The 15551-nt window shown below is 43.6% G+C and overlaps 1 protein-coding gene across 3 annotated transcripts in view; it reads left to right on the top strand.

The window, feature by feature from the left end:
* The first annotated feature begins 3219 nt into the window (after positions 1–3219).
* The window catches only part of unc5b (unc-5 netrin receptor B), a 53059-nt gene continuing 40727 nt past the window's right edge, over positions 3220–15551 (top strand). Inside the window, exon 1 of one of the 3 annotated variants that reach the window (XM_040001523.1) lies at positions 3220–4461. In XM_040001523.1, coding sequence (XP_039857457.1) covers positions 4374–4461 — 88 coding nt within the window. In that variant the 5' untranslated portion in view covers positions 3220–4373. The remainder of the gene's footprint in view (positions 4462–15551) is intronic. The other 2 variants (XM_040001522.1, XM_040001525.1) reach the window with 2 other exon arrangements.

Consider the following 15551-nt stretch of genomic DNA (forward strand, 5'->3'; position numbering starts at 1 on the left):
TTCTGTATAACACGGCAGAGTTGGATATATATTAAGAGCAGCTTGCGGACAGATTCTCTCATTTTCCGTATTGTTCTGTCACCTTTAATTTCATTAACTTTTTTTCCTCGCCCAGAAGCAAAGTGAGAGCTGAGTTTCTAGGGCAACAATCAGTGTAATTGTCCAAAGTCTGACACATGCAATCTGCTAAAAGCCCTCAAGCCCAAAAGGCCCAGGTGTACCCAGGGATTACAAAGGTGGAGGACAGGTGAAGTCGACGCACACTGACAGTGACACGTGCACACGCGCGCATTCATTCTGTCTTACTCTGAAGCACACATACTCGCGGACAGGAGCGGGCATACAGCATGCCAGCATACGCCGACACATCGGCAAAACTCCAGCATCACATGCCATTGTGTACAGCACATACTGGTTGGTTTTATTAGACTTCTTAAAAATCTTGAACAAAGACATGTGTGGGAAATGCCCTACATTTAGAATCATATGTATGTAGATGTAAAGAAATATTATTTTTAGTGAGTACTTGAAATTAAAAATTTAATATAAAATTACTGCACAGAGGCTCTAGCTCCCCTGTAACCCTGAACTGCATAAGAAGTTAAGAAATTGGATGGATGGATTACTGTACAGTGTATTGTATAATGTATTATTCATGATTTAAAAAGCATTTAATGTTCAGCTTGTGGAAATGCATAATCTATTCATATGTCCCATATATTGCATATTTTTATGTGCCCCATTTGTGCAAAATGTTTTGAATGAGATTATTAATATGCAAACTACATCCAACACCAGCTGTCAAATAAATGTAGGGGGGGGTAAAAAAAAAAGTGTGCAATTTAACAATCAAGCGAATATGTGTCCAATACGCAATATAAATATTAATCAAAACTCAAATAATTAAACTGTTGATATAGTGGTGAAGAAATGCACACACAAACTATCCACCACCGATCTAGAAGAACTAGGACATGGCTTCCTGAAACGACAGAGGACACCATCCTGGAAATACCGCAAGAAAAATGTGTGATCATTCCCCAAGCCAAGCTCTAATGATGGGTATTATTCATTTTTCCACAGACACTGTGTATCCGGTCAGCACAAAGTCTACAGACTGGCTGCTTTATTTTCCCTTATTCACTGCTACCCAAATCTATTAAACACGTTCTCCTCTGGCCTGCAAGAAATAATTAGTCTACTGGATAGGTCAACTTAATCATTCCTGAAAATAATATTCAATTATCTCCACAGCAACTTCTAGAGCATGCCTCCTATTTTTAGACCCCCCCTCTGTTTTACAGAGATAGGCAGTTTGATCCTTTTTATGTCAGTCCTACAACGCAAAGCAACAGAGAGTCAGTGGTGCTAAAAAGTCCTCGGAGGATAACCTATTATGCCTTAATAATAGCCTAGCTTCATATTGTCTCCTCTTCTCTGCCGTTTACAGCATATCAGTTCCATCCTACCTGATTATGGCTCTCCATTTCCCGAGCTTTCTTCTCCAGTTTTCCACTGGATGCCCTTGACTTATATCTTCAATTAGTCTTAGCAAAGGGCAAAACAAAATAATACGTTATGGCAAGTTCAACTTTATCATCACTGCAGTAATAATTGGAGGAAAAGGAAGCGAGGGCAAATTGTCTAATTAGAGTTTGCAAAGCGCTAACATCCGGCATAACCTCATCAAGGTGGATGTGCCATGAAAACTGTCAAATGAGCTCCTCACCGCAAAGTGCGAGTGCGAGTTGCCGCTAAAGCGATCTGAAAATTAAAGGTCACTGTGTCATTCAAATATACTGTATATATCCATAATGCAGCACATATAGCTGTTATGTGATAGGACCAGGCAAGTGAAGAAGCACTAGAGAAACACAATCAGAAGCTAGAGCATGCACGGGCATGTAAACAGAAGATGCATTTGCAGCTCCACGATCAAGATCTGCCTCAAACACAACCTGCAAAATCCATTTCACGCCCAACCTCTCCTGCTCTATCAGCAGCTCTCTCTCTCTCTCTCCATCTCTGTCTGTGTCACTCTCATCCTACCTCTCTCATTCTCACTCTCTCACCAGTCACAGTAAAGACACGGAGAATAAATAAATAATCCAGAGTGTACTCTGTGCTTATGAAACAGCATAATTGTCATCAGAGGAAGGAGGCATTGGGAGTCATCACTTGTCCAGATGGATTATGACCTTTGAAGTTGGATTTGAGCAAAGTACAGCAATGCTGTTCTGCTGCCAGCTACTGTCACATCTCAGAGAATGGCCTCGCGCTGGGCTCAGCGGCATATTGGCTCTCTGTCTGTCTCACCCCGTGCTTAAAACTCCGGGCTTTACTCTGAAACTCTTATGTATCTTATTTATTCTTCAGCATTTTACATTTAAGTATGTCTAATCTCAAGGTACGAGTCATGCTGGGATAAACCTTCCCCTCAGTGAACATCAACGTGAGTCAGTACAGAGGGAATGAACATTAGCCACGAGCCAGACAGCGATACTGCTCACAGAGAGTGACGTTGAAGAAAGGCGCAAAGTAATAATCTGTGACACTTTTAGAAAAAAAACATAATAATACATTTCTGCTTTTATTCACCAAACCATACAATAGGCAGGTGACACAAGAAGGAAACACATTCAGTTTGCAGAACAGCATCAACCACTGTCAAATACAGCAGAATATCTTGTGCGCTTCCAAAAGATTGTCTCCTAAGATGCTTCTGTTGAGCCCTAATTTCCCATTAGTGCTCAACTGTACTGAAATCTAGTGATTGTGAAGGCCACATAACATAATCAAACTACTGAACGAGCCTTCATGCACTTATTTATTCTGGATTTCCATTTAATTTGTCCTCTGCATCATGTGACCTGTTAGTGAAAATAAACGTTCTAAAATCCAATGCTGTGGAGCTTTGTCACCAATAAAATCTCATGGGCAGGAGAAACAAACATGCAATTAAGACCGAAAACACAGAAGGAGGAGAAGGTAAAACTCCAGCCAGGTAAGGCCTTAAATTGGCAGGTGACTCCTAGAAAGGTAACTATACTAAAAATGAAATAATGCCTCAGATGATGGAAAGCTGAAGTTTTTAGTTGTACCTATTTGCTCAGTCACTGCTTTACAAGAATAATCAACAATAAAACACCCAGTTTTAATGTCCAAGAAATGCACTTATCGACGCCACTCCGTCGTACAGAAAGCGACTTTTACACAGTCGTGTACCGCAGAAGACCCGGTCAGCTCTCGTCCTGGCCGCAGATGGTCTCATTTATGAAAGGGTGCTCTCTTGTGGACGCCGAGAGTAAAATATGACCCATGGATGCGGAAAGAGAGGATTGACGAGAAATAATCTACACATGAGCCAAAGACTGCTGCTGCAGGAACATTTTCATGGACAGCAACAGGAAAGGAGACTGTGAGCTGTTCAATTTTCAGAGTAAACATAGATAGATAGATAGATAGATAGATAGATAGATAGATAGATAGATAGATAGATAGATAGATAGATGTGAGTAAACTCACAAGCTCAACCTCATTTTGTAGCAGAAGGACTCCTGCTGAATCCAGAGCTGATCCGTGTTTTCTATCTCTCCCCTCGCATCTATTTCCTCCTCGCTTGCCACTACTTTACCTTCACTTGTTCAGCCTTCATTCTGAGAGGAGGAGGAGGATAATATGTGATTGGCCGGGCTGGGACTGGTAGTCCGGAGGCTGGCATTGTGAAGCTGGCGCTGATCCCCGTGCTCATGTTTACACCTTGCGGACGGGGACGAGACAAGACACCCAGGGGCCCAGCACAAACTCGGGAGTTCGGACTTTGGTGTTGGCGGTTACCTGACAGAATTACCTACCCCCGTGCTACTTTGTGTTTTGGGGTTTTTTTCTCCTCCCAGACTCTGTCGTTTAATTTGACATCTTCGTTTAGCGATGCGTCAAACTTTTCGGTGACTCTCGCAGCACCTCTGCGCTCACGGCTCCCAAAATAGTGGAGCTGGCAATGAAGTCTACCAGGAATAGTCACGATGAATCGTTTCTTTATTTGAGCAGAGCTTGACATCCGCGGACCTCTTCAAACTTTAATTACGCATGGAAATTACGCCCTTTCAACCTCTCCCAGACGTTCTCGAGCTGCTCGGTGATGGATGTGATTTGAGCCCTTTGCCGTTTGCGTCAACAGTCAGGAGTCAAGTATTTACAAAAACAGCGGTTTCTAACTCAATTACTGGAGTCGCTGGTGTGTGACTCTTCCCCGCGCAACCATTCTGGGGGTAAAGACTTTTCCGGACAAAAAGCCACTCGGTGTATTAAAAGCTCCGCAGGTTACACTGCGTGGACGATCCGGGACATTTCACGACGGCTGGACGGGAAAGATGCGCTCTGTGCGGATGCAGCGTGGCCAAGGTCTCGGTCCTCTGGTTCTTCTCCTCCTGCTTGGGGGATTTGCCGTGTCCGCTACTGGTAAGTGAAATTAAAGATCAGTTTGTACTGTAATAACTGTGACAGCGCGCTCAGCTGTGTTCAAACACACGCACGCACACAACGTGTTTTTAAATTAGTTTAAAACAACTTAAATGAAAAAACTGAAGATTGTTTAAACTTTATGCGTTTTACTAAAAGTGTCTAACTTCAAAGTTTGCTTCAGACCCCAGCTACTGGTCTATGGGATTTTTTTTAATTTTATTTTTGTTTAATGTGTGAGCTGTGCAGGGGTCTGAGATCACCTGCTGACGAGGACTTTTTTATTCACAGCATAGCGTTCAGTCTTACAGTAGACCTGAGCTCAGAGCTCTCCTTTCTTCTTGGAGCGGAAAAATCAAACTCCCCTGGTGCGCAGGGAGTAATTAAGGTTTTGCTCCATGCCTTCTTGGCCTCTCCAAAAAGAAAAAGCAAAGCCCCGTGAAAAGTAAGACAGAACACTTGTAGTGCTTCAGGGGGAAGAGATTCCTTCTTTATTTCTTTATTCTCTTTGCAAGATATAGCGGCTAAATTTAGTGGCCCTTGTTTCAAGCCTGGGTGTGCCAGTTGTTTTTGAAATGCTAAACTTGTCCTCATAAACGATTTATACCTTTTTAATTATTATTTTATTAGACAACCTTTTGCAGAGTGAAGAGCACAGGCTTTGATTGCGGCAGAGCAGACTTTTATCAGTGGATTTCTCAGTGTTAATGCCATCAAAGACTGCAGCCAGCTTTCATGGAGATGAATTTTCTTGGCAGGCAGGACAGGTCAGTGCTGGTGAGCTGATGGGACAGGACCTGAACACCGAGGGGACACTTCACATCTCTAGTGTTAGATTAATGATTTCTTTCAGTGAAGCCGAGTGGTAGGAGATTCTGAAGGATTCCTCAGCACCCACTGTCAGATCAGATTGAAATACAAGGCAGAAATCTGAGGGTTTAGTGGATTGTGGATTAAGCTCATTTTACAGTAGGCTAAAAATAAAAAAGAACAATGCGGACAACAATGCGTGCAGATTCTGTATAGTTTTTTTTTTTGCTAAAAACCTCTTCAGTGAGTAAATAAGACCCTCCCGGGAAGAACTCAGATTTTTAACTTGATGGCAACAGTAATCTTTTGGAAGATACACTGACTGTCTGCCAAGAATGTGACCATTTATTTGAATGCCAATAAGACCCCCACCCACCCTCCCACTCATACCATACCTCCCAAGGTCCTCATGTGTGTGTGTTATTCCCTGAACAGGCAGAGCAGAAAAGCAGCTTACGTTTATTAAAATTGCGGACTGTTCTGAAATCCTTGCATGAGAAATGAGAAATGTCGATATAAACAGTTGAGGACTGCAATGAGGTCCTGTTAGGGGAGCAGAACCAAGAGGAGGGGGACACCAGGGGACAATAGCACAGTGTGCCCCAGTAAAGTTTCTGTCTGGGAGAAAGGAAAGCAGGGATATATTTAGGGAAAGCATGATGGAACAGACAGATTGCATTTATCTTCTCTCCCATTGTGTTTAAACCTTACCTCTGCCGCTTTCCCCCCCAGATCCCTCATGTCTCTGTTTTATGCCTGTATTGTGGATGTGCTGAGCTCACATTTCTGCTGTGGTGCTCTTCTTTCTGTGTTGACATATACATTAATTACCAAGCCTGCCAGGAAAACTTGTCTGGAGTAACTAGCCTGCTGTCCAGCGCCTCTCTTGATGTGTCTTATTATTAATGATTTTAGCACAATTACAAAAAAACCCCAACTGACATACGTGAGGTGTGTTTCGAGCACAGTTTGTGACCCAGAGATGACCAGATGTCCAGTAAGTCCACATGAAGCCACTGTGCAGACTGGGAGGTCAAGAAAGGAGAAGAGTGCGTAAGGCTAGGGAAGTAGCAAAGGGGCAGTCAAGTGTTCGGAGTTAGCAAGCGTGGCATGTCAGACACTCCCATAGAGGACGCGATGAATAGTGACACTCTCACAAAAAGTGCTGTCTCATTTGTGTTAAGTGTGGGAGTCTTCCTGTCTGGAATGACAGTGCAGTCGCTCCAAGAAGAGTCACATTCTTTGAAATTATATGTGAGCTTGTAAAGTACATTTTTTTGGTGGGGAGGGTTTGCCCTGTTTTACAAAGTGGCCAGAAAAATCCTGTAATTCTCTGACATTTCTGTTGTGAAATTTAGACACATGGAAAGAAAGGAATGTGACAACAAAGCTAACGTCAAACAAACACCAAAGTAGATTTGGCTTCAAAGACGCTCAACAGATTGAGATGTCAGATTAGATTAAAGAGTCTCTGAAACATGTAGTCATAACAAGAGTGCTGCCAGGCTGTTGCATCTGCAGAGATCTGGACAGGTGGTTGGGCACCGTGATAAATAAACAGACAGACAGCTCTCTTCGAGCCAGGCCACGGGCCAGTCGAGCTCCGCGGGCGTGCGCTGCTCCCAGACCAGATCAGGCCCCATTCTGGCCCCAGGCAGTGCATTAGTTTTACGGCCGTGGGGCGGCAGGGGATCGGTTCGCCGGCCAGCCACTGGCCTCCCTGCTGTATTATTCATACGTGCAAAGTGGTCTTTGTTAATATTTAAAATGTGCTTATGATGCTCAAATTTTTTGACATCAGAGACGGCAGGGGAGAGGGAGAGAAAAGTGGGAGGAGAACGGCTGCTCCTCTCCTATTGGCGTAAGTGACCCGGATGGCTCCGGGAGGTAGTGAAGGATTTTAGGGCACCGGCAGTGCATTTATAGACTGGACGAGAGCGGTGCAGTTCGAGCAAGTGTGCCAATTGCAGCTGGGAGCTGTTGACGATGATGCGTGTGAACCAAACCGGAGAGAGGTTACGCGGGGTAATGTTGTCCATTTGAAAGCGATGCAGGGAAAAACAGAAAGGAGAAATGGAAGAGAAATGGATCTGCGAGAGGCACATTGAGACAGATTGATCTCAGGGCATTCCTTTTAAATATCCTTTATGAGAAAAGAGTGAAGACGAAAAATTCCATAGCAGTGGCATTCAAGCATCATTACACCTCTGGCACAGGCCAGACAATGAGGTGGTGGAGTGGGGGCTGACATCGGTGGAGAAGGCTGGCAGGGAAAGCAAGCAAGGAAACGCTTTGAGTTAGCAAAGCAACACAAGAAACAGCGGTTAAGAAAGAAGGATATTGTCAGGGAGGGTGGTGGAGGATTGAAAGTGGAAAGAGACACACAAATCCACTAGGGGGATGTTTTTATTAAGGCTCTTATCGATGGAGAGAGCACACAGTATTAAGAGTAGACATGTTTAATGCTTTGCCAATACTGCGCATGTTAGACCAGACCATAAATCTGCAGCAAGCAGCAAGAGTTCTGTAGGAGGGCAAAACAGCAAGGTAAATGGAGAAGGGAGCTGACTATGAAGAATGTAAAGAGAAATTAGTAGCAGGAGAAAGTTTGGAGCACAGACTGGCTGTCTTGAGACGAATATGGTTTCAAGCACAGGTCATTATTTCTGCAAATACAATGTGCTCTCAGTGTATTTCGAAGTCTGTGGTAATAATGCTTTAATCAATATTGCTGAGCCTTCACCAGCTTCTTCAATCTGTGCGCTATTTAGAAAAGCTCACCAATATAGTGTAATTATCACGAGCTGAAGGTATTTAAATGTATCATGTATTGTCTTTGTGGATCCTGGTTTTGAAACGTCCTGTTTATCTCACAGCAGATGGTGCCTCCTACCTGTTTGCCTCCGTATAAAAGCGCGGTGAAATACGGGAATGTTTCATTTAATTCAAACATTTGAGGTTTCAAGTCTGAAAAAAAATTGTTTTTGAACAAGCTGCTCATTGCAAGGGCTCTGAAAATAATGAGTTAAGTTGAATTTTATTTTGTCAAAAAGTATATAAAATAGTTTGTCTCAGTATAGATGTTGGAGTGAAACAGGAGGATGGATGGATGGAGAAACTGGGGGTGGATAGTTTTGGTGGCAGATGGGAGCTGAGTTGCTGTTCTGCCTGCAGGACAGGGTACCCCCTGCTCTTCTATCCTGGCCTGTGGGGGGAGATGGGTGGAGCGGACAGGGAAACAGGAAGAAAACCTCTGTGGGGTTCCATTGTGCTTTAGATGAATAGGAGTCTCCAGAAAGCCTTTTCTGCCCCTTTGTGTGGGGTAAAAGGGGACAGCAAAAGAACACACACACACACTTTTATTCCCAACTTCAACAGAAGCTATAGATGCATGTAAGTGGCTTTAGAGGTGTGCGTTGTGCATGGAAAGTGTAACACACCTACTTGTTTTATTTTATTTTTTTATTATTATTTTCCCTTCAGTTGATGCACTGAGACGTGCTCACTGACTTCAAAAAAGAGAGCAACCCACCCACCCACGCACTCACACCCTCACACACGCACCCGTTTAATGCAACACAGACACACATCCTCTAAATGATAAAGAGGCGCCGTTTTTTTGTTTTGGTATTTTTTGCGTGTCATACTGAAAGACATGCAAGGTCACTTGGGAGGAGTGAGTGAGTTAGTGGAGGAATTTTCATTTAAGATCTCAGCAGCACTCTGAGAGTCGTGACCAATAGGATCAGGATTCACGACGGGAGGTCAGTCCTGATCCAGAGAAACCCCCCCCCTCACACACACACACGGTAAGAGCGGTTGCTCTGAGGTCCATAGATCAGAGGCAGAGTGAGCATTTGATTGGCTGTGCTTTTTTTCCAAGACTCTGCATGTGCTCTTAAATAGACTTTTTTTTTTTTTCCAGCCCATGTAGATTCCTCCTCATCTTCTTAGCAGAGGCTGTTTTGTTTTCTAAACGCAGTTGAGCCAAGTCCACTCAGGGCTTAGACCACAGCCAATCTGTTAATGCTTGTGTTTGTGTCTGTTTGTATCAGTGTGTGTCATGTGGGCTTGGCTAACTGGAGGGAGAAAAAAAAATCTGCTTAAAGTGTGTTACTAATACACTTTCCATCCTTAGAGGAAATGTGCTGCATTACAGAGGCGATGGAGTTTGTGTTAGTTTCTTAAATGAATTTGGCGTACGGATCTACATTCCTTCACACCGTCATTAATAACTGCTATCACTTGTCCCTATTTCCCCTTTCTCTTCCCTCCGTTTCTTGATAGTCTCATCAGGCGTATTTATAGGTTTATAGTCTCACATATACCAACCTCTGTCATCCATATCTCTCTCACTCCATCATTTTTTTTTTTTTTGTAGCCAGCTTTCTGCCAGAGTTTGGGAATTGCTCTTTAGAAGGCAGTGTGAAAAATCCCATTTCTTTGAGTGTAACGCTTATTAGGGTCCCATCTGCCCTCGAGGTACTTATGAATGTGGGGGGTGTTTGAGTTGTCGAGGGTGGGTGAAAGAGGGGAGCGAGGGGAGCTTTGTCATGCCTATGTGTAAGTGGATGTGGGTGCCACTGGGGGCTTGTGCGAAGTAGGAAGGGGCTCTTAACACTGCAGAGCACACACACCGAGCAGCTGGTGTGTCTAAAGTAAGGGGATGACACATAGACCTCCCCGGGGAGATGGGCGTATTTGAGCGTACGTGTGCATATCTCCGGATGAGAAAGGGAACGGAAATGATCCTGCGTCCTTCTGCCTGCATGGCGCTCAGCTAGGCAACAGCAGGACTCAAACTTACTTTTTTTTTTCTTCCTCCCTGATTTAAATCAAGGCAAATGATGCTTAATGAGTGTATTTGTGACTGTGTAGTGAGGGGGGGGAGGAGGGGAGGCTTGATGGATTTTGTGTGATTGGCTGCATGTCAGCAGTGTGTTGCTGTTATTTAACATAGCGGCTGTTGCGGAGTTAAAGCATCATGTTTGTCTCTTAAGCCCATTGCCTCTGTCAGTAATGAGGCTGTGATTGGCTTCCTAACCGCAGGTCAACAGGGATGCACCCAGACATTCATTGTGCTTTCCCTTTACCTCCTTCTTGTCTTTTCTTTGCCCGTCTCTTCATTTCTCTTCTTCACTTCTCTCTTCTATCTCAGATTTTTCTTCTCCGTCCATTTCTTTGCTATCCTCTCCTTCCTTGCGTTGGATCTTTCGAGTCCATGTTAAAGGGAAAGGTCTGCCATGCAAAATCTATCTTCAGCCTTCAAAGATATGCAGGCGCACACAAACAGCCACAGTAGCTGCAGTAATCCCTGTTTCTGCTTTGACACTCTTGGATTGCAACCATAGCAAAGAGAAGAGTGAAAGAATGAGATCTGGCCTCATCCACCCTTTAATTCCTCCACATGTCTCCAGCTCCAGGACTTAATTCTTACTTCTCCTCTAGAGGCTTTGACTGAGAGCCTCCAATACACAGTAAAGATTCTGTTCTCGCCTTGGATGCAGGTCTTAATCAAGCACTGACAGGCACATCTTGGCTCGGTTTGTGTGTCTGGCGTGGGTGTGCGTATGTGCGAAAGGGTGCACAGACGATGGGAAAGCGACTGTATTACTTAGGTATTACTCCCTTTTCTGCATGGATCACAGTGGGGTCACACTCCTCGGTTTCAATCAGCGCACAGCTCGTGCACAGACTCATCTCTCTTGTTCTGGCAGCCGTTCTGATTGCACAGGAGGAAACCTGGTTTATTCTCCCGGTGCGTTCACCGCGCCAGGTGTTATGCGACGCATGCTACAAAACGCTACCAGGCATAAGCCGGCGAAGAGTTAGGAATCGTTTTAAATGGGTGCCATGTGCGAAGTGGAGGGACGAGCGCTGATCTAATGTGGCAGATGTACATGCATGTAATTAAGGTTAGATTTAAGTGTATGGGCTCACACTTGCATCAAGTGTGTCAGCGGGTGTGTGTTTCAAGCCTCTTACCTGCTGTTGACCAGATGGGCTCAACAGTCAACCTCGTGCTCACCTCTCCCCGCAACTCCACTTAGATTAGGTGGTGAGCTCGGCTATGCCGCATGGGCTTTATAATCTACATACGAGCCCCTTCCCTTTCCCCGCGACACACAATCCTACACACACACATATAGAGCACAAACCTCATAATTCACGTGGGATATTTAGGATGATGATGTGCTGTTTGCGTGTGGGTCTGTGTTGCTGGCTGGTTGAGCAGTGCCCATGGCTCTCTGTTTATGGGGATAATGAAAGCAGATGGACAGCCATGCTGACTGGTGAGGGTTCATTAACTCTGGGTGTCTCTGTTCTGACTCCGCTGCTCGGCTTCACTTGCCTCAAATCCTCTCAGCAACAAGACCTGGTGTGTGCGTGTGTGTGTGTTTCTGTTTCTGCGTGCCCATAAGTACAGCAGGTAGGGAAAGCTCCTCACACAAGCAAAGGAAAGCTATATAGATGTTTATCGATCGGGGATAGATGTGAGCTTGAAGTTTCTGTTTGATTGGTTCATGTGGAAGTGGTGCAGTGGCGGACACTTTTTTTCAGTTTTTTGTTGTTGTCTGACGCTATTCTTTTAAACTGCTTCTGCTTCTATAGGTAATTTTTTATTGAATCCTACCTTGTGCTGCCTCATGTTAAAGGAACATTTTTAAGCAGCTGGAGGGACATGATTCATATCGTGCAGAGTGAGGAGTTGTGATTTAGCATGATGCAGTATTGTCAGCAGAGGACCATTTCTATGGTGTTTCTCTGCTCTGCTGGGAGAGATGAATAGGTATAGTTATAGTGGATCATTAAACACTGAGCAGTGTCTCTCTGTGTCTATAGCTTCAACCTTCACGCTGCAGCCAGCTCCTGGTCTTCACTTGTGCAGCTTAATGAAAGAAGCGTGGCTCATGTAGGGAAAGACAGACATACCTGTGGCGAATCAGACAGACAGACAGACGGACGGGCAGATCCATGGACAGATGGGTTGTTTGGTGTACCTCACAGTCCTCGGTGCCATTAGACAGACAGAATGATGGAGAGAAATAGAGATTGCGACCATGAGGGGGAAAAAAATAAACATAATTTTGAAAATCGTCACTCCAAAGTTTCAGACCCAAGGGGCTGTCTTTAAATCACTTGTGTTGTCATGTTCAGGAAACAATGGCTTAAAAAAGCAGTAAATTCCCAGGAAGCTAGCTGTGTTATTCCTTGGATTTTTGTTTGATAAATGAATTACAGGAGAAAAAAAAACAGTTGCCAGGATTTTAGGAAATGCACAAGCTGTGCATGCAGTGTTCCTGAAAACCAGATAGCATGATTCATGTCTGTGCAAAAGTGTAAAGATAAAGACAGCAGCTGGTTAGCATAGCTTAGCACAAGAAACGAGCACAATTTCCTGTCATAACATCACAACATGACATTATGATGTTCAGATTGTTGGATTAGACATGTTAAATATGAGTTTTTGAGTTGCAGTTTACCATTTTTACTGTTGCGATATCATTTTTACTTATTTATTTTTGAATAAAAGTAACCATATATGGAAAAAGCCACATATGGCTACTTCTGCACGGACTAGGTTGTGCTCCACAGGCAGAGATACTTGCTAGGTAGAATTTCATTGACCAAAAGCACCAACCACAACCGCAAACACGACCATGAGATATGTTTCAGTGATGGACAGGATTAGAAATGAGTACATCAGAGGGACAGCTCATGTTGAGCGGTTTGAAGAGACACAGTTAGAGAGGCGAGGCTGAGATGGTTTGGACATGTTCAGAGGAGGAGGATAGTGGATACACTGGACAAAGGATGTTGACTATAGGGCTGTGGGGCAAGTGAAAAAGAGGAAGAACACAGAGAAGATTCATGGATGTAGTGAAGGAAGACATGCAGAGGGTTGGTGTGACAGAGGAGGATGCTAGTGATCGTCCATCAGCAGCTGAGCAGCTAAAAGTAAAAAAAAGAAGATCTGGTTTAGTGACTTAAATTGGTTGAAGTGATGGCTTTCAGGCAGCTACACTCTACAGCTTGTCTCTCAAAATCACCATTGCCCTGAATCATAAGAAACTTTAAGCCTTAATAGAATTTAAAAGGGGAACATTAGCTTTAGAAAGCAAAATCCATTTTTTGTACCAATCTCTAAGCTTGCTATGCCCAGAAATGTAAGTCTGATCTGCAAACCAGCTAAGAAGGTAGTTCATGGGGAAAGTGCTTTTAGATGAATAGTGCAAGGTGGAAAAATAATCCCTTTATGTTAAGAAAGTAACTATATTCCAATTTCAGCCAAAGTTAAGCTAGTCACATTTTGTATAGAGATGGTAATTGTGACATTTATTCCCTCTCTAAGGAAGACAAAGAAGTTGAAGATGACGTTTAATTACATGGCCATTTTGAAGGCTTTCAGCTCATCAGTCACATTTTGAATAAACACAAATTCCTGAAGCAGGATCGATAGGAGGACGGCAAAACTGATAACAGACAACACTGCCTTGAACGATGATGAATGTCTTCTTATTTGCTGATCGACTGATGGCGGCAAACAGCACAAATATCGACTCATTCCGATGGCCGGCTGATAAATCAGTAAATTCCCACTTTCGGTTTCCGTTTAAATGTTTATAACTTTAATATATTGTGTGTATTCTGTTACTCTCCAACTCTGCCAGTGTGTTCCTTTTTGTAGAGAAAATAGTGACTCCAGTGGAAGAATATCAGAGTTTTACAGTGAAACAGTGACAGATTGAAACTTAAGTGCTGCTCTTATGTCCTTTTGTGATGAGATGAGGGAGTCTTTTTCTTAGATTTGGGTTAGGAGACTTTGAATGGCAAAAGGAAGTAGAACATTTATGTGTGCATGTCAATGTCCACCCACGTCTGTGTGTGTGTGCACTAGGTCTTGTGAGTGTATGTGTGTGTGCGCGCTGACATGCTGTCGCTCATGGCGTCTGTCTTTATGCTCTTGTGAGTGTGAGTTTGTGAGTGACAGTTATACAGTGGTGTGGAGTGTGTAAATCTTCCCTCCAAAGCTCTCAGCAGTGGGCCTTACATTAGCACAACAATTTACACATCTGTCCCGAGGCAAAGAACAGGCAACTCTAAAAATAATGAAAGCCTCACTCAAAGGGAGACTGTATGGGTGTGTGTGCGTGAGAGAGCGAGAGAGAGGGGGGGGACTCAGGAGAGGTAGGAGAGACTCTGTAAACAAGAGACAGAGGAGGTTTATTAAAACCCCACCACCACTCACCATCCTTTTGTCCTTCTATTCTCTGTATCCCTCACCTCCTCTCCCCCTCTTTCAGTTAGAGGAGCGATTACATGCCTCTGTCTCTCTTGCCTTTCATCTCTCTCTGTGAAGAGGAGAGGAATGAAGGTCTTCTGTGGCGTGTAATTACACAGAGACATCCTGGATGAGGGCGTCTGTCTCCACAAGCAAAAAAAAAAGCACCCCCCCTTCTCCCTTTAAATACCTCTTGATAAGGGGAGATCTAAAAAGAAACATTTAACTGCCTTTGATCCACCGCAGGGCTCTTGTCTTTACCTGCCACTTATGGAGGCTTAATAAGTACTACCACAAGTCTATTTATTTCATTAGAAGCCCTGACACCAAACATGCATGGCTCCGCTCCAGTACCGTGGGAATGAAATACACAGCTCCTCCATTCATTTTAAGCACAGAGTCATAATCATGACACATTTACAGTCCAGTGTTCCAGTCTTACCCATGAGTCATATTGTTGAATGATTATGAAAGGGTGGATTTTTATGGGCTTACATTGGTATTGGCTCAACCTCTAATTGGCCCAATGCACATTTGCATTCTGGGAAGGTAATAATGGGGCTCTTTGGAGGCACTTAAAATGAGAAAGTCACTGCACTTTGACTTAATTCTGCTCGCAGAAGTGCTGATGCCTCCAGATGTCTTTTTTTACTGAGTGTGATATGGCCATTTTGTCTGCATGATCATACACTTTGTCAGTATTTTGGGAAACCGTTAAGTTGCTTGTAATGCAACTAGTCTCTTGTTATCAATTTTTGCATTATGCTGGGGAGTTTTTTTTTCGTTTTTTATCGCTTTTTGTAATATACCTGCAACAGGAGTAAATACAAATAAAACCAGCTAATTTGACAGGAAATGATGGAAATAGAAAATAGCCCAAGTATTAAATCTAGTAGGTGTTTGTCATATTGAATTTGAGCTTTTTTTCCCATTTTCTTTAGAGCCTAATCTGTGTTCTGTTCAGTATGTTAATTGTTGTGTTGAATAGCCACACAGA

This window comes from Simochromis diagramma, unplaced genomic scaffold (assembly GCF_900408965.1).
Source record: "Simochromis diagramma unplaced genomic scaffold, fSimDia1.1 OVJJ01000421.1, whole genome shotgun sequence".
Lineage (NCBI taxonomy): Eukaryota > Metazoa > Chordata > Actinopteri > Cichliformes > Cichlidae > Simochromis > Simochromis diagramma.